Source organism: Mastigoproctus giganteus, chromosome 5, assembly GCF_048544385.1.
Source record: "Mastigoproctus giganteus isolate SK-2022 chromosome 5, ASM4854438v1, whole genome shotgun sequence".
NCBI classification, from domain to species: domain Eukaryota; kingdom Metazoa; phylum Arthropoda; class Arachnida; order Uropygi; family Thelyphonidae; genus Mastigoproctus; species Mastigoproctus giganteus.
The window spans coordinates 29,386,443-29,413,967 of NC_143579.1; the positions used below are offsets into that span (position 1 = coordinate 29,386,443).

The following is a 27,525-nucleotide window of genomic DNA, read 5'->3' on the forward strand; positions in this document are numbered from 1 at the left end:
ACAGAAAACCCGAAATCGGATGATTTTTCTAAAGGTTTCAGAACTGGGGACAATGAAGTTGAGTATAGCGAAGAATTAATATGTTATTAATAGGATAAACCAAGTTAGCTAGAAAGATGGAATAAGTCTAGTGTATGTTGTAGAATTTTAAGCGCACCAGTAACTTGTGTTTTCTTGATCCTTAAATATTGCATCCATTTGCGTTTTCTTGGACGAAAAACCCGAGTTTCTGGAGAAATAATCATACTACTCTCATCTAAGACCAACAAATGTTCAAATGTTCATTGGAAAAGTTGGTAACTTTTCAAATGAAAATATGATCAAATTCTTCGTCTTGAGGGCCCTACACTTGCAGGGTTGAGGGCCCTACACTTGCAAGACTCAAATACGGCAAGAAAAATGAGAGAGAGAGAGAGAGAGGGAAACTCTACCTGCGTCTACGTACAGCGCTCAGGTTCGTTAAATTACTTAAAATCACTTAAATCACTCCAAATTAAAAATTGCGACCTACAGGATTCATAACGAGCATTAGATATTTATCTTTTCTAATTTTCTACAAAAGTCTAGTTTTTGTTTTAAGCTAAGCACAACACCTCTATGTTTTTTTTTAATCAACTTTCCCTATCTTTTTTAGATACAATAACAGATGGATGGTTTAAGGATTTGGCGATATAAATACACTTGCCCATCCGATAATCAATACTTCAAAATTAAATAATCAAAATTTCTACAAGATATCTTTTTTTAAATTTAAATCGTTGCATTGTTAAACACTATTTATTTAAGGCATTTTTATAAGGTTGAATTTAACATTCTCTTTCTTGCTGAGCAGCTACCCGCACATCGCGACAAATTGATGATACGATATCCGATATGCATAAATTTCAATCAGATACTGCTTTATTACTTCAATACTTTTGGCAGGGTTATGCCTGCTCTACCATTAATATTCGAACACTCTTCTATGGATGGGGAAACAGGTCGTACGCATGCCACGCGTCACAGAACCTGCTATAAATATGCACGCCGGGCTTCGAACAGACAATTGCAAAAGTGGGCATGCAAGATGTCGCGTTCAACAGAATTACCTCAACAGTTCAACAGAATTACCTCAACAGTTCAACAGAATTGATCACCTCAACAAATGCTAGACGCTGATTAACATGGTGTAAGGAGCGTGAATCCTGGACTCTAGAGCTGTGGAAAACAGTCCTATGGACAGACGAGTCGAGGTTCGCACTCTACCAGTCTGATGGCCGTTCCTGGGTGTGGCGAATACCAGGGGGAACAGTTCTTTCCTGATTGTATCCTCCGAACAATGAAGTTTGGTGGAGGCAATGTCATGGTATGGGGCTCCTTTCATGTTTTGGCTTGGGCCCATTAGTCGTTATCGACAAAACCATGAATGCTGTGCAAATTCAGCATAACCTGGACAATTATGCGCTTCCATCATTGTGGCAATTCTTCGGGGACGACACATACCTGTATCAGCAAGACAACACGCCAAGTCATACTTCTCTGGTTGTAACAGAGTGGTTTGAGGACATGGGGATGGAAAAGTTGGATTGGCCAGCCAGAGTCCTGATCTGAATTGGATCGACCAGTACGTGCACGTCGATATCGTCGAAAGAACAAGGCCGAACTGGTGGCTGCGTTAAAGGCCGAGTGGAGGCACATATCAGCTGACATTTATAGAAAGATGGTTGAGAGTACGCTGCGAAGATTGAAGGCCGTCATAAAAGCAAAAGGTTTCAGCACAAAATATTAAATGAAATAAAAATTCTATTTTTTTGTCTAAAGGTAGGTGTCCGGATATTAATGGTAGGGCAGTGTATATATAAAACCTGTATCTTCTTTGTCTGTTTCTAGTTTGTGATTACTTCTGCAATTCCCAGTTCAACCTCCAATCACCTACTCAAACAAGCATCTACATCAAAACATAAATCATATAAGTAATATTTACAGAACACCCTCTTGCGGCTGGGAGAAAGTGGTAACAAAAATAGAGAAGATATTTTCTGCGGCTTTCATCCCATTGATTTACTTAAAATAAGATTAACTAGTCTCATCTCAGTCCATTGATGTATTACACGCACATGCAGCCTACAAAGGACATTGACGTATTCGATGTGCTTATCACTCAGCAAACCTTGAAGAAAAGTAGATTTGACATTTAATTTGAGGATAGTGCCAGTCGCAAAATGGACGTCCATCTAGAAAGGAGTGTTTTACTTCTTTTGGGTGATTACCTCCATCAAAGGGAAGCAGAATCATAAACACAAAAAATAATCCGTCTCATTTCTTTAAAGTTCCATGTAGTTCTATCCTGGAAGGACAGAACTATATAGTTATGAACACTGTGTTTATATTAAATTCACAAGTGAATAGGGAAATATCGAATAAGGAAGAACATTGTATCAATAATATTAGATATTTTATTGTTATGTTATTATTATTTTATTATAAGAAATGTAGTCTTTAAACTAATTGATATTAATAAAAGAAAATTTAATTTCTTACTTCTAACAGTTAATAAAGACAAATTTATAAAATTCTTTATATTTTTAAATGCAAGAGATTTAAGAGTGGTTGCACAGATTGTGTAATGCATTCAATGTTTTTAGGAGGTTTGTTCGTCAGTCAGTCCGCATGTAACAAATCGACCCTTAGTGGACAGTTTTTCGTGAAATTTTGTATTTTGGCCTCTTAAAAAGAATAATTGAACCGTTATTGAAATTCAGAGCTGTGGAGTGCCTTTTTTATGGTCATTATACCATCATAACTTTGAGGATAACGTGCTACTTATCTTGTTTTTGATAATGCATAATGGACTATGTGTTTTTATTAGTCTTGTTAAGAGTGCAACGGCCAAGGTTGTCTAGCACGATTCTAGAGCATTTCCACTGAAGATCGTAGCTGCCTCAATATATTTTTGGATTGTTGGTTATCCTGGAAGGGACGGTACCACGGATTGGGAGATGGTATGTCGGTTTAGTTATGACTGTGAAGATTGAGACACGATCCGAGTTAAAGACAGTTTCTGGAAGACCATACAGCTAACATGGGATTGAGGAGAACAGAGAGTTCAGATGATTATCATGTCTAGTCCGTTGGTTGTTGTAGGATTTTAGAAGCATCAGCGACTAAAACCATATTGTTCCATGTATATTGTCTGTAAATTGTGTATGTTCTGTGGTCGATTTTCTGTTTGTTGGACGAAAACCATGCTACCCTCGCCTGAGATCGACTAACTCAGCCACGTTGTGAAAAAGGTCCATAAAAATTCCTATCGTCATCGACGGAACTTAAACTCAGGTCTTTTCCACCCGATGTGGGGAGGACGGTGATCCTACCAACTGTACTACTCACGACGGCTGGTCAGTTGGCAGATGATATGAGATTTATATTACTTCATTAAGGTAGGGTGCCTGGAAATCCTTCATAAATCGGTTTTATACCATGGCTAGAATGGAGAAAAGCTGATATAATTACGGATCTTTGGTGCTCAAAGAATGGGCGTATGGCCAATGGGCCAGAAATGAAAATAAATAACGCTCCAACACTTTTAGAAAATAATTTTGTTCTACTCTAAGAAACTGTCTTAATTCTAATGTCTGAAAAACCTTTCGTGTAAGACCAACACTGAGTTGTTTTAAACTCTTGAAAACCTGCAAAAGTGGCAAAACATTAAAGCGATTTTTCTTTTTCTTTCTTTCCTTCTTTTTTTGGCCTAGGTGAATATTTCTTTAACACCACGAAGTACTGCGTGACGTTTGTTTTTAATGTATAATGATGGTCTAAAACGTGGGAGTGTTTTCAGCTTCATCGTACACGCACATCTTTGAAGTTCATCTATGGTTTCCAGACGTCTAAAATTCATGTTTAGTATGATCAATCCTGGCCACAAGAGAAATAAATTTTAATAGTTTCGTCAATAATAGAGAAGATATCCAAAACTGAGCATGGACAAGTCCATATGTTCTCTCTATTTATTTAATATACACATATACAAATAATCTCGGAGAGCTTGGATTTGTTTTTTTTTTTTTATTACCATTGTGGTACATTTATACCAAAAACTGATTTCTATTTTATCGAATATCAGCTTATTTTTCAAACCATATATGAATTTACTTTAGTATTTTAATGCGTATGAATAATTTAAATATAATATTATAAAGATATATTATGTAAATCGTGATTTTAATATTTATAGCTGAGGAATAAAATACGAATTAATTTTTATCTCATAAATAAAATTGGCTTTTTAATATAACGCAAGTTTTGAATTTTAATATACTCTTGTTTGCGGTATATCTGGATACATAAATTCTTAATGTTGTCTAGAGTGGAATTTTGCCTTATTTTTTTTTAGGAATTTATGGATTTAATTATTATTTTTCCAAAAAAGTTTTGTAATTTTCTCTGGATGCTGCAACACGTTTGAAACATGTTTTTGGATCCCATGGCAACAAACAGCAATTCAACGAATGGGACCTGTCTGAGGAAGCTTTTACGATAAAAATAGTGATTGATTACCAAGAGGTACTTGAATAACATGATAAGCTGTGCGAAAACCCCAACAGAGGACGAAAACATTTTTTTTTTTTTTTTATATAGACTTTAGAAATGAGAGAGAGTGAGATTCTTTCCTCTTCCTCTTTTTTCTTATAATGTTTTCGATATCTTGGGTCCTGAAATACCTGGTTTCAAGACAGTAAACAAGTGTTGCAGAGGAGAATGTACTAAAATAACCATAAATACAATTAAAAACTGAATCTATCCACTGAACAGAAGCTTTTGTATTAATGGACTAATAAAGTTACCTTTTTAAATTAAAAAAATATATATTTTAGCAAACTTCAACTTTGTTTACAATAATAGAAGGATTAAGTTTCGTTTCTAATGGAAAATATACTAAAATAAAATAGCTAATGAAATTGAAAACATGCATCCACGCAGCGAAAGCTTTGTTTTAAAGGAATAAAGAAAAAAATCTGAAAGAGTTAGCTTTTTCAGGAAACTTAAATGCGTTGTTTACAGTAATAGCAGGATTAGATTTCTAATGGCAGAGTATATATACGGCATACTCGTTTTTCCATTATTATATTTCTCCATTAAGTGTACTGGGTGATAGTTATGTGTGGTGTTACTGTTGGTCGAAGAATTCTCTGATTATCCTATAGGTGTTCAGGATTGCGACTTTCTGGAGTTCCTTGTAGGTGTTCTCTGCGAGACCTATTGCTTCTAGGCTGTTATGTAGGGTCTTTGGTTGACACTATGACCGGAATGGTCGTTACTTGTTGCATATGCCACATCTCTTTGATCTCCTGCCTTAGGTTCGTGTACTTCCTGATCTTTTCCTCATGGTTTTTTTGGGGGTTGCCAGTGTTGGTCATCCTTTTCCATCTTGTCCACAATTGTTATGTCCGGTCTGTTGTGCGGGATGGTCTTATCCGTTATTATGGCCCGATCCCAGCACAGCTTGTGGGTTGGGGTCCCTAGTACTGCCTGGAGTTCGTACTTGTAGACTGGCTACCTGGTCGTGTCTATGAGTGTACTCAGTCTGGGTGATCACCTTGCATCCCTCAGTGATTTGTTGGATCGATTGTGAGGCCAGGTGGCATCGTCGATGTGTCATCTGACACTCCGGGCTCCTTGGCGATGTATTTTCTATAGTTTCTGGTGTTGATTACCTGGTCTTGGATGGCGAACATGAATCCTCAGGTCTCGGAGTAGAGCGTCCCGCTCGTGAGCCATTCATTGGAAGAAATTTTATCTTTGTGATCTTGATGGAGGTCACTGTAATGTCTGCCATGGAGTGTCTTCTTTTCCCATCTTTCTAGCTTCGTTTGTGCCATATGGGTGGAAGGGGACTCATCGCTTAGGTTGAGTGGAGTATGCCGCTTTTCTATCTTTCTTATGGCCTGGTAGAGTGCTGCTGTGTTTTTCTGAAAGTAATTCTTCAAGTAAAGTGTATAAAATAATACACTTTACTTGAAGTGTGTAAAGTGTATAAAATATTTTGTATAAAATAATTTCGTAATTGATGAAAAACAAAACATTAGTTTAAAAAGATTGATTACTTTTAAAAATTATATTCTGGAAGTAATCCTTATTATTATTATTATTTTTTTTTTTTTTCAAAATAAAACCAATTTTTTCTATAATAATTGGGTCATCTTAGAAACTTTACTAAGATTTTAAAATTAATTACTGATGGTGAAATATTAAACAGAAAGATTGCTTTAAAATGGATGATGCGGATGTGATGTAGGTGCATTTTACGCATGCGCACTTGGCTGTATTAGAGGTTAATAGTGATTTGGATATTGGCTAAGTATGAGACCTGATTATTTTTTCCGTTATTTTTTGCTATTTAAAAAAGTAAAGTCGTTATTTTGTATAAAATAATTTCGCAAACGATGAAAACAAAAATATTAGTTTAAAAAGATTGATTGCTTTTAAAAATTAATTAATTACTATTAAGGAAATATGAGACACTGAAAGATCATTTAAAGAATATATAGAAGCGTATAGATACTTATATTATTTAAAAATGAAAATTATTTTCATAAAAACAAAACAAAATTATTTTATGAAGATTAAAAAAAAACAATAATTAATTACTGATAACAAAGCACAAAAATAACAAAAACACAATTAATTATTCCAAAGTTATTACAGTATACAGTATAATGTCCGATTTGGTAGATGCATTATACGCATGCGCACCTTATGACACATCAGAGATAAAAAAAAAAAAAAGAATTAAATACTAAAAAGCTATTTTAATAAAAATTAAAATGATTATATTGTATAGAACAATTTGATAATTAATTAATAAAAAGAACAAATTAAGATATAAAACGAGTTCTTGGACTAGAATGTGCAGTCTCGTGGGTAACTTTACGCATGCGCACCTCATTATACTAAATAACAAAAGTCTATGCAGAATAACCAATTACTTTTTAGTAATTGATTTTTTTGTATAGAACAATATGGTAATTAGTAAAATCACAATACTATCTTAGAAAAACGAGTCGTTATTTTTAAATAATTAAAATTAAGAGAAAAGAAGAGTGTTGGAGAATGATTACTAGTATATGTGCAGTCTGGTGTGCTACGCATGCGCACCGTACTATACAAAATAACATAAGTATATGTTTTTAGACCAAATATTCTGTATATTCTGTTTATTCAGAAATAGCTGTGTATTAATGATGCTATTGCACTTAATATATACATAAGTATATATAAAATAGACAAATGATGAAATGTAATTGGCTATTTTGTATAGAATAATATGTTAATTAATTAAATGCAAAATACTATCTTATAAAAACGATTAATTTTTTTTAAATAATTAAAATTAAGACACAAGAAGAGCGTTGGAGAGTGATTATGTAGTATGTATATGCAGTCTGGTGGGTAACTACGCATGCGCACTTTACTACAGCTAAAATAGTTATTAAAAAAAACTGCAATTATTAAAAAGGAATTCGTTATTTTATATAGAATAATATGGTAATTAATAAAATCAAAATACTACTTTAGAAAAACGAGTAATTTTAAAAATAATTAATTACTGATAACAAAGGCACAAAAAAGAGTTCTTGTGAAGTGGTATGTTATGTGCAGGCTGGTGGGGTGCTTTTACGCATGCGCGCCGTATGATGCATTAGAGATGATGACCATTAGAAGATACTTATTAAAAAATCGAAGTAATAAGCTAAAATTATTTTAGCTTTACGAAATGATTCATCTGTATTTGCTATCTATACATTTTGTTCAAAAATTTTAAAGTTGGGTAGTTTAAACTCTAGAGCTTGATCAAAGAGAAAACAAAAAACAGGCAGTAAAGGCAGCCAGCGGACTTGACTGTTTCCAGAGGCTTGCAGTGTATCGCTTTCTTTTGTTCCCAGTATAAGTGAGCTACATCAACCATTCCTAAAAGATTTGAGGAAAAATCAATGGTAGAAAGGATTGACTAAGCCATTAGGTACATCGACCGATGTCTCACACAAGGTAGAATTTGTTCTTTGACAGCGGGATGATAGATAGCGAGCGACGTTAGGATATAACCTCTCTAAACCATCTCACTGGTACAAAATTGAAATACTTGTTGCGTTTAATGGAACAAAAGCTGTCAGTGGGCGTTTTACAATGAGCATGCTTAAGGCTACTATAAAACATCAATTAAAAATGTGTGGTTGCAGATAATAGCCTTTATCTTGCTCATATACACAAAGGAGTAAAGAGAGAGAACTGCACTAAGTTATCTCCACCAAGTTTAAATTGCAATTTTCAGATGCGCAGTATATATGCGCAATAATGCTGTGCTAATGCGATATGCAAAAATTAACATTACTACAGTTAGTGTTTATAGTTCATCAAAGATGGCGCCACTTACTTCCGATCTGAAATTCTGTTAGGATAATTTTATTTAGTCTAAAAATAAACATTTATTTATGATTAGTGAAAGTTGAGAATTTTAATATTAAATACTTTTAGAATTTTTCTATAAATAGGAAATTTTATAATTAGCGTAAATAAATGAAAATTGATAGCCACTAAGTTGATTAAATTATTATAATATTAGAAGCCATTGATAAAGGAGTCCAAATCAATAAGAATTACAGAATGTTGTTTCTTTTGAATGTCTTTTAGTTTCCGTTTACATACTTGTGTTCAGTGGCGCCATCTGCTGGTGTTTGACAACATGTTTTTTGCCATTCCTTGAAACACAAAGGAGTAATGGAGGAGAAACAATGCCATTACCTTTTGCTGACGCCATCACTTTTGAAACATAGTACCGAGTTTGATATGTAATTCAGCGGGTGGAGGAAAGATCATTTAATCCTGTTGTTCTGAAAATTCAATATTCTCTAGAAAGAGAATTTTTTTTTGTTCTTCTCAATGTCACATATAGGCAGCTTGCATTTGTTCGTCCCAAGGCTGCTGCTATTCTTAAAATGAGAACTTTTATGTTTTATTATATTTTTTTCTCCTCGAAAATCAAGAATTCTAGAGTTTAGCATTTTTAAGACTTCCTAGAATGCAAGTCTCTTTAAATATACGCATTCTATTCTAAGTAATCGATGGAGCTTGTTTTCTAAGGAAGAAATTTGCATTTATTTAGCCTTTCAATGTGTGTATATCCGCGATGTCTGACATGGCAACAGCGATGCATTTTAGTTGCTAGTACTGTGGCAAAACTGAAAAATTCAACTTAATGGGATGAGTATTTACAGATTTTTTTTTCTCTTGGTACAAACTTAATGATCCTTCAACTTAAATTAATCTAATTAGCAATTAGAATGCCTAATTAGTCATTCACTACTTAGCAGAACGTAGCTGAATTTTTACATGTACGAGATACATCTCCTGGTGGAGCTGTTTATCTTTTAAGAAATTGTTAAACTTACTTAAGAAAATTACGTCTTATATTAATGTTTTAATTAACCTTGATCTTTTAGGATAAGCGATTGGTAAAATCTTGTCATTTAAATGGTAAAAATTTTTATACAATTAACCACATCATCGTTTGTGAGATGTACCGAAGTTTTCATAACGTTGCAATTAAACTCTCCAAGACAGCAGAAATTTAATTTCAAATGACATGAATTGTAATCGAATTAAAAATGCTTGAGAGATTGCCTTTCCAATGAGAAGAATTAGATTTAGTGAAGAATTATACAAACTGAGAGACAAAAGACTAACAGTGTTGTGCTTCGCTCTCATTAGATCGAATTCAAATAGCTGTAAAGATTTGGAGTCTCCATCACCAACTAGGAATTACAATAGGTGCTAGGTTCACCCAACCTGACACACACATTTTCCTCCATCCATAGTTTGGTCAACAACAGAAACGACCCTAAGGCGTAGTGATTTAGAATGAATACTGTCGCAAACATCCTGCCTCCATCGGAAATCTCTGAGTCAGCAGGTCAAGAACTGATCACATAAAATACCCATTCCTATTACGTGCGATGCACACAAAACAAGCCACACAGACATACAAGAGAAACTTTTGTGCCACACAAAGTAAGATTTATAACAACAGAGGAATTGTAAGTGCCCTTATGTTTCTCTACATATTTTTCTTATCAGACTATGTTTTTAGCAATGCTGCTATCTGTATAACCTGTCGTGTAATGCATGAAAATTAATAATAAAACATTAAAAATTTAATTCACTTTACAAGACCGATACAATGATTAAATTGATGCCATGTTAAATGCACAAGGACGTATTTTAAACTCTGATAATACCGGAATCAATAAAAATGAAACGTGTTGGTATAAAAACAGTTAAAAATTTAGTTCCCCCGTCCTCCTCCACCGGGTGAAAAGGACCTAAGTTCGAGTCCAGTTGCTGACATGAGGAATTTTTATGGGCCTTTTTCATAACATGGTTGAGTTAGTCATACTTCTCGGGTCGTAACAGAGGGATTTGAGGACATGGGTGTGGAAAAGTTGGATTGGCTAGCCCAGAGTCCTGGTCTGAATCCTATCGAGCATATTTAGGATGTATTGGATAGTCGGGTACGTGCACGTCGAGATCGTCCAAAGAACAAGCCGAACTGGTGGCTGCGTTAAAGGCCGAGTGGAGGAAAATACCACCTGACATTTATAGAAAGCTGATAGAGAGTATGCAGCGAAGATTGAAGGCCATCATAAAAGCAAAAGGTTTCAGCATAAAATATTAAATGACACAATAAAAGGTCTTTTTTAAGTGTGTAAAATAAACCTTAATAGGTTGAACAAACAAAACAAAAACGGCACACTGAAGCCAGCTGGAACACTGAGATCACCAAGGAAATTTACCCCACTGCTAGGAAAGTTGGGTTGGAGAAAGTCGAAGAGTCCACTGCGATTAGTGGAGTTTGAAGAACGATAGAGAGAGCAAATGAATTTGACAGAATGGGACAGAGATTTTAAGCCAAAAAAATCATCCAAAAGAGACAGCAGGTGGACCATGTATGATTTAATGAAATTTTATATATGGCGTATATAACTTTGAAACTCGGATTTCCTCAATTCACTAGATGGCAAAGTATAGACAGCTAGCTAGCTGTTCCGGATGTCTCCTAGAGATTTACCAATAAGTTTCGTCCGGTGGACTATCTAGTGGCCAGCATTCGAAAACTGTTTTAAAAGGGTACCATCGAAATATTAGGAATATTGTATCTCGCCATCATAACCATTTTGATTTAACCCCTCGAGTATGACCACTGAAGAAAAGGGTTCAGAAAGAACTCGGATGATGTCACAAACACTATATTGTGCGGGATATCACAGCAATCGATATGGTTACGATGCCGGTTTCCCATAATTTGGCATTCTTTATATTCATTCATTTATTCTGTCATGCATATTCATATTTATTTTAGAGTTTTGCATGGGCAGGAAAAGTCCAATTAAGGAAAGAAAGATAGACAGTACCAAAGTATGTTTTTGACAATGGCAGACCCATTCAAAATTAACTATAGAGTGGTTCCCTATTTTTTTTTTTTTTTTTTTTTTGTGATGTTTCATTCTCCATTCATAATGTGAAAAATATTTAAGAGTTTTCTGCTTCTTTGAAACTTGATACCATTGAGCCAAGAAGGAGAACTTTACCCATTCTGTTATGGTTAAAGACGGAGATCTTTATCCGTAACAGAGTGTGGCCTGATGTTTTTTTTTTTTTTTTTTTTTTTTTCAGAATTTTATCCTACCTTGGCTTTTATTGATTTACACTCTTTGAGAATTATTCGTCTTTCATTTCTTCACTCAAATAACGCAGAATTTTTAGACTACTTAGGATGAAAGGCATACGAGAGAAAGAATATTGAAAAGAGTCCTGGTTTCTTTATAGAATGACTGTCAGTGGAAAACTTATGGATTAAACAACTCATATTACGCTGGAGATGTCGTGTTTTTTAAAGAAGGGCACCTGAGATTGGATGAACTTCGCTGGTGTTTTCATTTCGTATTTAATCTCCATATCAACAGACATGTGGTTGCGAATCTTACGATGTATAAGGCGCACCAAAAAAAAAAGTATTTCATCTGCGGAGAGAAAGGGCGCTGAGTGTACAATAAAATGGACCTTGAGTGTATGTTCCCAGCACAACTCTTAGGACGTGCACTCAGCGCCCATTTTATTAAGAATAGTTAAAAAGATCTGTATGAAATTGCAGTTATAAAGATCACTTTGGGACTCCGAGTACCTTCAGAGCCAAAATTGTGGTAGCTGCGATGATCTTGCGATCCGCGCAAGTATAGAAGAGTGAACATTTCGCAATAAGCTCTCGGGGAATTCCCATTTTGCAGTGATCTCTTTGTGTATGAGTCCGTGGTTCTCTTAGACGCGTCTGGAGGCAGGAAGTCCTTAAGTGGCGAAGAAGGAATCCACGCAAATAAAATGATTGCATTAGTCTATGACACAAACAACAAAAACTAATGGTATTGATCGAGTCAGCACTCTCAGTGTGGACACTGATGCGAAAGATTACTACAAGAGCAAATTACCTAAGGAGAAAAAGAGAGAGGGGATTCTATATCTTTTATCATGGATTCCATACTTGCTCCCATGGGTGAGAATTTAAGAGAAAATTTTAAAGGAGTTTAAAAAAATTAAATGAAAAAATCTAAAAATAAATTACATTTATATTTTATTTAGTTCGTATGAAAATTGATGAAGATCCAAGTGGCAACTTGCGTGATAATCTCTTAGGATGAATACGATTTATACAGGATTATCCATCTCTCTCTTTCTTTCTTTCTTTCTTTCTTTCCCTCCTCTGTATTCTTTTATTTTATTTTTTCTCTTTCCTCTCTCTCTTTTTCTCTCTTTCCCCGTATTCTTTCTTTGTTTCTCTCTTTCCCTTTCTTCTTTCTGTATTATTTTTTCTTTCTCTCACTTTCTCATTGTATTCTTTCTTTCTTTCCCTTTGCTTTCTCTGTATTATTTTTTTTTCATTCTCTTTCCCCTCTCTCTCTCTCTCTCTCTCTCTCTCTCTCTCTCTCTCTCTCTCTATTCTTTCTCTCTTTTTTTTCTTTCCATTCTGTCCTCATTTTTTTTCCGTTTCCCTTAGTTCCACTATCTTCGTTCCGGTGTTGCATGTTCGTGGCTGGTTCCTTCGTCTCCCCTTTGTCTTTCCATCGTTGCTTTATCTTTTTCGTTAGCTGCATTGTTTCATCCTGATTTCTTCGCTCTCTTATCTATTCGCTTAGCTTTAATAGCCTCCATCCTGTGGACAGTTTGGCGAACATCTCTCAACAAACACGATGCTCGAGCAACAAGCATGACCCCATTCTCTGGTGGCAGCGTACTTTGTCGTCTGCACTGTTTCCCTGTCAAGTGGCAGGGTGAAGGGGGTGTTGTTATTTAGCTGTTGCAGGAAGGAGAAATTTTTGTTTTATCACATCTCAATCCTTCGAAGGCTACACAAACTAATGTTAACACGGTAACTTTTCTTGTAGAGGGGAGTCAGCGAACAAAAGGGATCGGGAAAAGTGGAGGAGGAGGAGGAGGATGGGAACAGCGCAAACACTAAAAGCACCTTCTGAATGGAGAGCGCTCGCTGACGTTAATTGCATTAAGAGGGACCCAGGGCTTCTTTCCGAGGGGGGGCGCAAACCTTGTAGGATCGGAAGGCAGCGTCTTATCAAGTTCGCCTCACAATTAGAGCGATGTCGCCACCGAAACAGAGTGCGGGAACAGAGAGCGGTGACTTCACAAGCCGCTGGGTACTTAGGATTTTTTTTTTACTCTTCGTTGTTGCTGTTTCGTATCCGGATTTATCCCACGCGACTAGATCCCGAGAGAAAGAGAGAGAAAGGCTAATTACTTGTGCAGATCTAAAAGCCAAGCCGAAACCTTTTACGGCAAATGCTATGTAAAGTAAAGGATGGCTGCCAGCTAGCATTAAACTCACCCCCCCCCATTCACCCCTCTTCATATTGTCTTCCCTTCACTGAGACGTTTCTAAGAATACTTTTATTATGATCATTGAGTTATCCTTTAAGAGAGAAAAACAGAGCTCGAGAGAGAGAGAGAGAGAGAATAAATAATTAGTATGCCTTCAAAAGATAATCAGGTGGGTGTTCCAGAATTGCCTTAGAGAGTGAACTCTTAAATTCGTTTCGTGACTCCATTTTTCTTATTACAAATGTGGATTTGGAAAGGACATCAAAGGACCTGAACCCATTATTAACAAGCTGGTTATTAACTGTGACGCTTCACCCTTGACTTGCTCCGTATTCAAACTTCCATGCTTGAACACGGAGCATCATTTACTTGATGAGCTGGTTGGAGTGCCTTTTCCCTTGTAGGTTTTCACCTGAGAAGTAAGTCACTCAGTATAAAGAGAAATTTATCACCTAGAAGCTGCTGCAGTTAGCACGCTGGTTAAGTCCACCATCCTGCCACAGCGTATAAAAGGATTCGACTTTTCCCAGATTAAATAAGAACTTTTATCAGCATTTTAAAACGTGGCCAACTTAGCCGGTCTCAGGTTTCATACCTGTATATTTCTAAAACTCTTTAATTTTTTTATACAGAAAGCAGGCGCTGGCAAGTTCAAGGTCACGTAGAGAGATATAAACGACACCCCAAGGTTTGGTGAGCATACACTTCCTGCAAAGTTGTTGATACCTACAATCTCCTTCTATGCTGCCCAGACTTGCTGCTCAGCGTCTTCTGAACCTGTTCTAAATGCTCCAATATTGGAGTGGAAAAGAGCTCAGGTTCAAATCCCATCAGTAATGCGAGGGAATTTTGTAGGTGTTTTTCACATCGTGGCTGAGCTTGTCGGTCTCAAACAAGGGTAGCATGGTTTTTCCTTCAGCATCCAAGAACGTCTTATCAGTTGTCTGAACGTCCCAGATGAAAGACAATAAGAACCGACCGTACACAACCTGATCATTTAATTGGTGGAATGACAGCATCACCGTACAACCACAGAAGTTTTGGCTAACTGCCAATAGATGGCAGGAGAGCGTATGTCCAAAAATCTTCCGTTATGCAGTTCACATAGTAGTTCACACTTAAAGTAAGTTAATGCCATTTTGCTACTACCAGACATGCCAGAACTTGCATGTGCGTTCGGGCATCTACGGGCAGTTCTCTGAAACTTTAGTAGTTGAACAGTGGCGCTGCCATCCCTCGAATTAAATGGTAAATTTATGTAATAAAGGAATGGGTCTCGCAAACGTGGTCTAGTAGCATAACTTGCCTACCACCAATGAGATATATTTGTAATATATTATCCTGTAGCAATATTTCCCCAATTTTATTGGACATGTCTGCCACGCTGTCGAGTGGCTGCATTTCCTGAGAACGTCCGGTGTCCCTACTGTCTCTGGTCTCTTTGCAATTTGTCTTAATTGCATCAATCGATACTTTAGAGAACCAGCCTCGACTGTTGCGTCCGTATTGTGAAATATTAATGACATTTGATTACGATCAACAAGATTTAAGACTTTACCTCACTGCTTGGTGGAAGAAACTTTTCGAATACTTAATTAAGATCTATTGATTTTCTCATTCTTTCAATTAAGTGATCTACGCGCACCATTTCACTCACACAGAGAGTGCTATTGTTAGTCAGGAAATGGAACTTTGCACTAATTTAAACAGATATCTGAGAATATTTGAAAAATCTATCCCACTGTTTGGTTGAGATAAATATTCTCAGGATTTTTTTTGTTTTACAATTTCATGGGATGTTTCGCTAGAAGAGGTCATCCTCTGTACAGTTTAAAATGGACAGGATCCTTTATGAAAGGGGAAATAAGTTCTCTTCTAGAAAATGCCAAATTTTGGCACTATATTGCCAAAAATATTCGGATCCCTCTGCGATTTGGACATTGAAAGCTATGTTATGGGGGATGAATCACAGTCCAATATAGCATCCTATTATCATTCCATGCTGGAAACCTGTTAACTCCATCGATGGCGTCTTGTATTCACAATCGAAACTGCTTTCTCCACTAACGCTTAAGAGTATATTTATAGTTGTATTTGACACGAGGTGCTTCGGTAGGTTGTGACTAACTAGAAACGGAGTGGTCTGGGTATTAATGTAGGGTAGTGGATATTTCAAATACATTATCAAGTCACTTGGTGACCGGACAACCGATAAATTGCAACAGGTACACACCATCTTGGATTCAAATTGAACTGCTTGACTTAATGCATATTATAAGGGCCTCTAAGATCTCTAAAAGTATCTATAAGATCTAAAATTATCTATAAGATTTCTAAAAGTATCTACTATAAATGTAGCCAATTTTTAACGTTGTTGCAATTGTAATTAGGCTTAGCTGCTGTTTTAGTGATTAGGCTTAGCAGTTTTTGTGATGAGGCTTAGCAGTGTAACTCTAGGATCTCTAAAATTATCTATAAGATTTCTAAAAGTATCTATAAATGTAACCAATTTTTAAAGTTGTTGCAATGGTGATTAGACAACAATTTTGGTGATTGGGCTTAGAAATTTTGGTGATTAGGCTTAACAATTTTTGCGATTAGGCTTAGCAATTTTGGTGATTAGGCTTAGCAGCTCAGCAGAATTAAACACTTATTAGTATTTTGATTAATTAAGATGCTTTATTATTATTATTATTATTGTTTTTCAGTGACTATGTTTGATGGGGAAGAGATGCACATCATCCGGGTATCCCGTGTTCATATGGGAGCTTATTTGTGTATCGCCTCCAATGGAGTTCCTCCTGCTATCAGTAGGAGAATTTATTTGGACGTAACATGTAAGTAATAAATCTTGAATGTGTTAACATGTGATGTATGATGTGACTTTGCACAGAAACGACTTTTTTTTTTTACCAACTGAGGCCATCATCAATCAACAAGAAAGAAAAATTTAAAGTAAGTTATGGGAAAACTCCTTCGGTTTATGAAAATCTTCTGTGTAGAAATTTTTCCTTGAATTCTATTCTATTTTGCATCCAGAACTATTAAGCTCACTCCTTCCATCTGTGGAGCGAAAGAATGCTTACAGTTACTTAGATGGAAAGTGTTCATATTTATAGCACAGTGTGAAGACAATGCAGCCGAAAATTATGTGAAAACCTATTTAGTTTTTCGTGCTGTGTGATGTTGTTGTTGTTGTTGTTGTTGTTGTAGGAATTTAGGCGCATGAGCAACTTAGGCCATATTGCACTTTATATGTCTGTAAATTGCGTATGTTTTGTGATCGATTTTCTGCTTTCTGGATGAAAAACTTGAGTTTCCGGAGGAAAAACCAAGATAACCTCATCTGAGACCAATTAATTCAACTACGTTGTGAAAAAGACCCTTAAAACTTACTCATGCCATTGCAGGGATTCGAACTAATACCATTTTCAGCTAAAAGGTGATTGAATTCGTTGGACCTTCTTCCATTTCTTTGGCAGTTGCAGCAGTTCTTTCTTTATGTTCTTTATGTTCTTACTGTAGGACATCCATCATGCTTTGATGGACAAACAGTACTTTCTTTGCAAATTCTTTTGACGAAAGAGGACAGTGTAAGAGACAAAGCATTTCTGCGTAAGAACTCTCTTCTAAATGCTCTCTGACTTTCGTCAACAGAACCATATTTCAATAAAACTTTGCAATTGTATGTGAAATATGTTGGCATGTGTTAATGTTCCAGTATTTAATTTTCCAAGACGTCACTAACTAATTTATCTTCGTCCCAATTAGACAATTATTCGGAGATCACCGTTTAAGGAATTGGTAGGTGTTTGTGTAGGGCAAGGTTTCTCAAAGTAGAAGGTGGAATGCAATGTGCCATCATCATCAAAACAAACTGTGGATAGAATTTCTAGTCAAATGAAGAAGGTCATTAATATACAAGTGGAAAAGAGTGGGAGAAGGAGAAGAAACCTTGGGGAATACCTGCATTAGTGGAGAAGTTAGAAGACAGAGAGCCATCCACCATCGCAGGCAGTGAGCAGTCAGAGAAAAAACTTGATACTGTCGTCATTAGATAAGATGTGCGCTTATTTAGATCTTTATGTCAAACACTATCAGAAGCCTTTGAAATGTCAAGACTACCTGTTTGAGTTTCACCTAAATTTTCCATTAAATTTGTCCAAAGATGGGGAACATAAGCCAATATATCACCAGTGGATCGACTCTGACGGAATCCATATTGGTGACCATGGATCAGATGGAAGGTTTCACATAGTTTAAGAGTTGACGGATAATGGAATTCTTCGTTACTTTAAGAAGAGTAGAAGTAAGTTTAACGGATGAGAATTGGATCCTCCGATCCAGTTATCATCCCTTGTCACTCTTTTTAGGAACTGGCTTCATATGAACAAATTTCCAAGCAGAAAATTTTGTATAGGCAGAAAATCAAGTTGAAGATTTGTATGCGAAGCAATTGCGAATATGAAACATTCTTATCTTGAATTTCCCTTAGCACGTTTATTGGAAAACCAAGGTTTAGATAAACGACGGGATTTCAAGATTGAGTTTTGAATAAAGGATTTCATCCCAACAAGAATAATTTCGCTGACATGATCTGAGCAGACATTGACATCAGACGGTTTAAAACAGTAATCTAAACAAAGAAAATAAAAATAGAATCTCGCAGATCATCCCATTTTGCATTGTTGTAATGCCAAAGAACACGAGGCTAAGAATGTACACAAGAGAAAGGCTCCGTTGGAGAAGAGAACATCACCAAGTTCCGATCTGAGGTTGCCTTGAGTACCACTCATTTCGACCATGTACTTGGAAGGGTTGTTGGTAAGAAAAAGATTAAGATTGTTAGCTGTGTGGTGGGGATTTTCTGGTATTGTTATAGGTGTGAACAATATGTGTGAAGTCATTAGTAACTGCAAAAGCCCTAGCATGTGGACCAGCTGGATCCGTGTGACTAGAAAACTGAAGTCAACTGGAGTTGGAAACATCAGACAGTCCAACTTTCCTAACATTTCAAGTTTCAAGGAGAGGAAGTCAAAGGATTCCAAGTGATTAGTGGAGTTGGGAGATCGATTGAGGCAATATGAATTTCACAGAATGGTGTAGAGGGATTTTAAGCTGGAGAACATCGAAAAGAGGAGATTCCAAGTCTCTGACAAAGAATATCCGAGCAGACATGCAAAAGTACCACCTTTGAAGTGAACTAATATATATTCTTGATGTACTCAGTATTTAAACGTATTTAATTTAAAAGTTTTAAATTCGAAATTATTCACTTCTAATGATTTATTTGATACGAGATTGAAATTATTTAATTGCGATCAGAACATTTTCTTCAGATGGTGCCACTGAGCAGAAACAATTCCTTGTTTTGCTTTTTAATTCGAAAGATTTTCAAGTTTTATGTGTCATTTAACTCGGAATAATTGATACTTTCTGGGGATTTTTTTTTTAATTTGCATATTTACGTCTTATTGGTAAATATTAAAGATTGCGCTTCCTGACTAACACGTCTTAACCGAATCTGTCTCCACTTTGAAATATGAAACGAATAAAAATCGATTGAACACTATCCAAATGTAAATTAGAGAGCGGACATTTGAATGTTTCTGTTTTTAATGAATTTTATAATTTTCATTTCCAGTGTAACATGCACTCTATGTGAAGAGCGTTTGTTTGGGGTGGGAGATAAGAGTAGGGGAAGGTTATAAAACTTTGGTTATTAGTTTAGGAGATACGAAAATGATTTTGGAATGGCTCACTATAATTATTTTCTTAGCACTAAGTGCATTTTACCACGATTGCACAAAGGTTTTATGTTCTTAACGAGAGACAGAAAAGTGGGGAGATGTGGGGGAGGGTAGAAGATGCTAGATGGTAGTGGCTACTGGTGTGGAACATGTTCACGCGACTCATACTTTTAAAGGAAATTATTACCTCTCGCGCGAATTGAAATCATGACGTTAGCAATACGCTTGTGTGTGTGGGTGCAGAGGAGTGTGAAATGAAAATTATTTCTTTTCATTACTGGCTTAGCAGATTCTGCCTCCGTTTCCTAATTGCAATACAAAAATAAGCTTCTTTTTTTTTGGAACAACATCGTTTTCTTTCTTTTATTGTGGTATTTTTTTTTTTTAGGTGTTAGATAACTTGCAGGATCTTTTAATACTACACAGAACCCTTGAATTTTTCTTCAGTTTGTGTGTTTGTGGGTACTTAGCTGCCAAATCCTTTTGTACTTTAACAGTGGCCAATTTTAGCAGAACAAAATGCCCAACAAGAATGAATATTTTCCTGCTCATTGTACAACTTCTACTTTTTTATATACATGAAGGAAGCACTACGTGGAAATTTATAATAAATAATTTATTATTTGTAAAAATCTATCCAGAAAACTGTTTTATAGATAAAAGTACGATATTACTATCATTATATTTCAGTGGATTTATTACGCATCTGGTTTAGAGGGAACCAATCCACAATTCAGAATTGTAAAGAGGGGAATGACTCCCTTAACTGCCTTAATTTTATTCTCTAGCGTTTCTATAGAGGTAATTAATCTCTGAGTATTATGGAAAATATCCTGTGCATGGTTTCAACATTAATTTTCCATTTATAAAGGGAAAGACAGTTAATAAAAACAATAATAGAAAACAAAAGAATTATTGCGGTTAAGGAAAGAGGGTTGCCCTGGAATTAACCATAATTATAAGTAAAAATATTCAAGATGAAATAATGAGAGTATGTCGTATTTAAGTAGATATTCTATCAAATATCCTACAACTAGTTTCACGTTTTAAATTAAAATGTTTGTAATATTTATAATGTTTGAAGAAATGTCAACAGAAAGACATGAAATAGATAAATAGTTTATTAGCTTTACTTTTACTTTATTTTTAAAAAAAAATAGTAAACAATAATAAAGGATTAGGCGGACTATCTTGGGATTGCATAGTTCTAGATTATAATTTTTGTTTCTTTTTAAAGAACTGATGCAATTCCAGACAAATGGGGGCGCGCCTTAAATTTCAACTTTTATGGAAGAAAGAAAGACGTTTTTTTTTTCTTTTTCGTCTATGATGGCTCTCCCTAATGGTGAAATCCGACGCAAAGGCATCTTTTCTATAGAAAACGAAATACTCCATGCAATTCTGCAGAAAAAGTTCCGGTTTTTAAAGGTATATTCTGAAATAGAAATCATACAGAGTGCGGGGGTGTAATTCTTAGAGATGATTAATATTTTTCTGAGCTGCTTTCCCAAGAAACTAATTCTATCTTCTTTTATCTTATAAACAAAACCACATACACTGTAACAGTAAATAGTAAGACAGGTAGTTAATGCAAAAATAAAAGGAGAGAGAAAAAAAATCAATTTATTACCAGAATATTCAAGACCTGCTGCATCTGCTCATTATGTTCTCATTAAAGTATAAGCAGTGCTCAACAAGTTTAAGAATTTCTCTAAATTTCAAGCACTAAAGTTTGGTTTAAAACTTACACCACTGTGCGCCTTTAAAATTATCAGCAACGCGAAAAACAAGAGGCGTGAATTATAGAGAGAGAGAGCGCTTTTAACTTACTGAAGAATCTTAAGTATTTCCTTAAACAAAAGGAAGGTTCTAGAATGCGAGAGAGAGAGAGAAATGTAGAATGCGAAAGGTGGAAAATTTATAGTTTGAACTATACAACATAATGGTAAATCTACCTGCCAAATAATATAACTGTGTATAATGAATTAAATGGGCAATTTGAGATCGAATCCATGAAAGTATTCCATAAGAAAAATAATCAAAGTTGTTTGATATAAAGTATCAAATATAATTGCATTAAAAGTCTATAAAACCTTTGCTATTTAAGCTATTCAGGTGACTGAATGGCGATGATTTTGTCCACAAATAAATCGGATTAATGTAGTATGTGGGACCCATCTCATTAATTTCTCGATATGCGCTTGCAAATGTGGGAAAGCCTTACAATTCAATAATCCAAGAGTGATGCACATCCATCTGCTCCCCAATGTGATCTATGAAATTCATATCGTAAATCTACGCAGCCCACGGGAGAAATTTAAACCCATTGTACGCAGCTTCCTACAGCCGGTGCCTGTTAAATTCCAGATGGCAACAGGCTTCGCATTTCGGTATGATAGCCCGTTGTAGGATTTGAATATATTTGGCGAAGTTGAGCTCCCATCGATGATAACCAGCTCACTTCAGCTACTGTCCAGACAGGAACGATTGGAGGCAAATTACTGGGAAAACTACTCGAACTTCAAAAAATAACTCCAGACTGCTAAAAGCCCAGGATTTCTGTGAAGAAGGAAATAAGACATGGTAAAGAAGAGTGCAGACTTAGCGGTTTTTAATCTAAAAGAAGCAAGGGCTTGGTTGCTGAAAGACCATAAATATGTATTCAAAAAATATCCAACGATAGCTGCATAAAAAGCAATAACTTATAGATCAACTAAATCAAAGACATGCACACATTTTGAATGGTAGTTCAAAGTTAAGGTAAACAAAGAAAACGTATCAAGACTTACAATAAATTCTGAAAATATTTGTAGTTATCAATTTTGAATATAATTTAGACTTTTTTTTATAATGATTAAATATCTGCTACAGCTATTACTACGTTTATATCTTGTGGGTTTTTTATGATTAAATATCTGTTACAATCTTACCACGTTTATGTGGCGTTCTGATGATTATTAAAATCTTATACGAATGTGAAGGTAATCCTGCCACTGACTTATTAAATAATTCAAAGTTCAGACTAAAGAGTTTTATGAAATAGCAATAAAATTCAACGGAAATATGTGCTCGGGAATGTCCGAATCTTGCATGGTACTTGTATCATCCCAAAGATCCATAGCCTATTACATCTGAAGTCTGAGACATCAATGTTTATAAATTACGCCTCTTCTGTTTTCGATTTATCTCTTTTCCAGGATGAAAAACCTGTCCCTGACCAACTAACTCGATATTTGAGCAACAGTAGTGCATAAAGGTACTACCTAGCCTAAATAGAAATACTTCCTAGCTTCGGTGAAAGGAATCGAACCCGATTCCTTTCACTGAAGCTGGGTATTTGATGCATGAATACCACAGGACTACTCTGAACCACACCTGCTGTATTTCCACGCCACTTGTGTACTCAGGCAATCATTAACCCAGCATTACAGCAAGGTTTGTAATGGTGTCTTCTTTCTCTTTCTTTCTCTCTATTATTTTATGTTATCCGAACAGTACTCTGTCTTTAATACCGCACTTTGATCTACCGCATAGTCCGTAGTAGTAAGAAATCGTCAAAGCAGTTTAGCATAATGAATACAGTAATGTCCTTTTCACGATTCTGAAGGAAAGTATAATCTGTTTTTGTATTTTTATTACATTTAGAGATGTCTTGGAGAGATCTGAAGAAAAGCTTTCTACCTCTCGTAGCGACCGAAAAGTGAATCAACATTTTATGTAACTGAATTTATTACACGTAATCCTAATCTTTTATATTGAAATATATTTCTTCTTATTTATTAGCTTGCAAAGCAAATGAGGATTTTTACTAAAAACAATGAGGACTTTGATGTTTTTAGTAAACATCAAATATATTTCCTCCATTCTCTGTCATTAAATTCCATCTTTTCACAAAATCTGGATGTTCCAACGGTAATATTCGACAAGTTTTGAAGCAGAAACAATTCTAAATTAGTTTTGGAAGTACTGAAGTCGTTCATTTGTTTCTCTATTTCTTTCTATCTCTTTCTTTCCAACTGGTTGTTATCCATAACTGAAAATGGTTGCAAGGAAGGCATCCAATCAGGAATGAACTAAATGGACTAGTCCATTTAGTTCATTCCTGATTGGATAAAAGGGCTATCAACTCGATATTTTCACAATCGTTGCTTTGGTTAGTAGCTGTCTTTTAGTATGTTTGTTATTAAAAGACAACATTTACAGAAAAACAAACTAAAATTAAAATTTCAAATTAAAACTTTCCTTTCTTCAAATGTGGTGCAACACCGAGGAAACTTTTTGTAAAGATGGAGAATGCTCCTCATTCCAGATTATGCCATTTCAAACAAAAAAACAGGCGAACCTACGAGGGTGACCAATTTTCTCCATCCCTAATAGTGAAATAATTAGTTTTAAGTTCTTTTGAAAAGTGTTATGTACCTGAACATCTCTAATGGAGCACTACCTCCTTAAGAAATGGAGAAAAATGAGGTTACAGCTGTTATCAAATATTTTGTGCAAATTGGAGTGCTACTGTTATTCCAAGGACTTAGTGGACACACCAGGTGACTGTGATACATCATATGATATAGTTAAAAGGTGGTGCAATGGGTTTAACTGTATTAGGGGATGCGAACAGGTGCTGAAAGGTGGTGGCATTATTTTTTGGTTGGGTTCTTGGCATATTGTCATCGCTGATTACCTTGAACATGGCCAAACCATATTCATGCCGACCTAACTGACAAAATACTTGTTGCCATCAAAACAAGCAGAGTCAAGGAAAACTCTCTTTCTTCAGGATAATGCTCCTGCATACAAATCCTGCTTTGCAATGACTGCAATTTCAGACGCGTAATTCGAATTGGTTTCTGATCTACTCTATTCACCAGATTTGGCCCCAGTGACTTTCGTTTATTTCCAAATCTAAAGAGATGTTTTCAAATCTTCAGAGTAGAAAAATTGGAGATGACTCTCTTCTGAGGGATGCTGTGGACGCCTGGTTGGATAGCCGACCATAGGAATATTTTTGGCATTAATTAAAGCCTTTGGTCATCGTTGGCAAAAAGTGTGTTAGTGTTGCAGGAGACTGAGTTGGAAATTAAAATACTTTCTTTGTTTTCATCCTACATCCTACGTTGTTTTCATCCTTCTACCTGAGGGGTAGAGCAGCTTGATCACCTCTCGTGTTTTCGTTTTCAAGTAACTTTGATTTATAATAGAACACCTGAGCCTAAAGGAAAGAAAAAAGATAGATTTGTCTTTTTACTGGTTGACTTCAAAATTTATGTAGAAATAAAATTCTCTTCGCAATGCAATCACAGATAAATTGGTGGGTTAATACAGTCAAGATCATTGGGAAAAGAGTTATCTGCTTCAGGCTGAGTTTCCACGGTGAAAAATAAAAACAGGTTTTCATCTAGTAGATTTGCTGGATGAAAACCCCATTTTCACCAAGTTTCGTCTAGTTTTGTGGATGAAAAACGGGTTTTTCATCCATAAAATTCACACACTAATAACTAACTCAGTACCACTACCACTGAGTCACTACCACATGACATTAATGCCGACCTGAGGAACGATTTAATCAGAGGAAATATAACTTACTCTGATTAATATGTAGCTCGAGGCAGAGGAAAGCTTTAATTTTCCGGAAATGCGAAATATTGGACGTGTGTTGTAGTTCTAATTGTGGTGAGCGAGGGGAGGGTTAGAAGACGTCTTTGATTTTACCATTGCAGTGCAGAAGTTTTCAATAACATCCAACTAATTAGCGAGAGAGATTATAATTTGGCCAGAAACAGTGTCTACTTTGTGTAAGTTTGGCGATGATCGTAATGGAAATCAGTGGTGATGTACTACTGCTGGTCGATCGATGGCAAATATGTGCATAGTTACTCTCACAACATCTAATCGGTATTAGTTGGTACATGTTGCGCTGTTGCCAGCATCGCTTTCGTATTTGGGAAGTTAATGGACTTGGTGTTAAGGTATTTACATGGTCGGCCGATTTAATGGATGCAGACACTGGCATGGAGATCTTATTGTAATCAAATGGTTTTATAATTTAGCATTTCCTTAATCAGATATTTTGAATTGTCTTCAATATGTCGAAGAGGAGCGTTGGATAGTACTCGGCAGCTACTATGAAATAAGACCTAAGTCTACAGTACCACTCAGAATGTTTGAATATTTATTACGCAAAAAAACTATGCAGAATTATTTCCGGTCAGTTGTTATTAAGCCAGAGCTACATTCGCTGGCCAAAAAATTAGAAACATTTCTTCCACTATAAACTATTCCAGTAGGTGTCTGAGGGAGTCCAGCTGCAGAGTTGACCATCCTTTCATCAGGATATTTGTCAGCTGCTGTATTGTGGTCGGTAGAGAGCTGGGAAGTCGAACTACCCTTTCCCTCATATCCGAGACATTCTTAATTGGATTCAATCTGGAGAATTAGGCCGCCAGGGTAGATGTTGGAAATGTTCCTCGAACTATTCAGATACGACAGAAAGATATTCATTGGAGGTAACACGATCTTCAAACGGTATGAGCGAAAACAGTCCATACCAACAGAAAATACCCCCTACCATGATACCAGCTGCAGTCCCTTGAATTGCGAACACGAGACAGTCTGGATGCACGGCTTTATGAGGTTCACGCCTTACTTTCCACTCCTATTAGTGTAAAGAAATGTGAATATTTAGATTCATCAGACCGCATGATCTTTTTCCACTATTCCAGTCTTGTCATTTTCAGCACCACCTCAGTCGAATTTTTCGATTTTTACAGGAGGAAGTGGCCTTTATAGGCACACGACTACCAAATCCCAGATTCTTCAACTCCCGCCGCATACTTCGGTTGGAAGTGAGTCTTTGTTTTCCTAAACTGAATTTTTCAATCATTTGCGGCACACTGAATTTTATTCTGACGAACAATCCGCTTTAAATTCTTAGGATATGTGTCTTGGAGTATGGACTTTCTTCCGCATTTCTTCCTTTAACAGCTGCATTCTCTTTTTGTTTTCCACTCATTGCATACTTTGGAGATGGCTGAAAATTGGAAAGATCACTTGTCCTCCCCATGATCGGATAGATTTCGAAGCTCCTTGAGAAAGTACAGTATTTATATAATACCAAAGAATTTGTGATAATACCATGTGAGAACTTATATATGCACACCGTACGTTTAATTATCAGTTGATGTTAGTACTCACAATAGAGCGACGTCCTATACAAAGAGTAGCTTCGGTATTGTACTACCTTGAAACATGACTACCGGAAAGTCCTGTTTTAGGTCTTACTGATCTGATGTATTCTTAGTGATCGATCGTATCTCTAATAGAACGTTTTGAAAATTCTATGCAGGTTCCCCATTTAAGAAAGTAGGAAAGTGGAAGAGGCGAAATACCATTTTGTTCATTGGGTTGCCGGTGTTCGTAGGACAGTTTGGTGATATCTAAAACGTCGTGAAAAATTTATCTAAGAGATACAAAAAGAGGTGCTGGAACTTATCGACCACAAGTTGCACAAAGAGATCAAACAGATATATTCTCAGGAATAAAGAGAAATCATGGAAGGAGTAATCGATCAGCAAACGCAATCCCAGCTTCTGTGCTCGTGTTGTGTAATCGAACAGGCACTCGAGGGGCTTCCTATTGATAAGAAAGGATTTTCCCACGTTTACCCATCTTAAGAAGGAACTTCTTTACACGCACAAATTCTTTAATACAAAGACATCGAACAAAGAGCTGATACAATAGCCCATTCAGTCTCTCTAAAGTAAGCGTTCCTCATCTCTTAGCTTCTTTTCTTCTACTCTCTCTCCTTCCTGTTTTCCCCCTCTACCCACCTCATGTTCTCCAAATTAGGCTACGGAGC

General features: G+C 35.9%; 1 protein-coding gene across 1 annotated transcript in view; it reads left to right on the forward strand.

The window, feature by feature from the left end:
• Positions 1–27,525, forward strand: part of LOC150085274 (lachesin-like) — a 254,422-nt gene that overhangs the window by 187,404 nt on the left and 39,493 nt on the right. Inside the window, exon 5 of the mRNA XM_090373122.1 lies at positions 16,629–16,757. Coding sequence (XP_090229248.1) covers positions 16,629–16,757 — 129 coding nt within the window. The remainder of the gene's footprint in view (positions 1–16,628; positions 16,758–27,525) is intronic.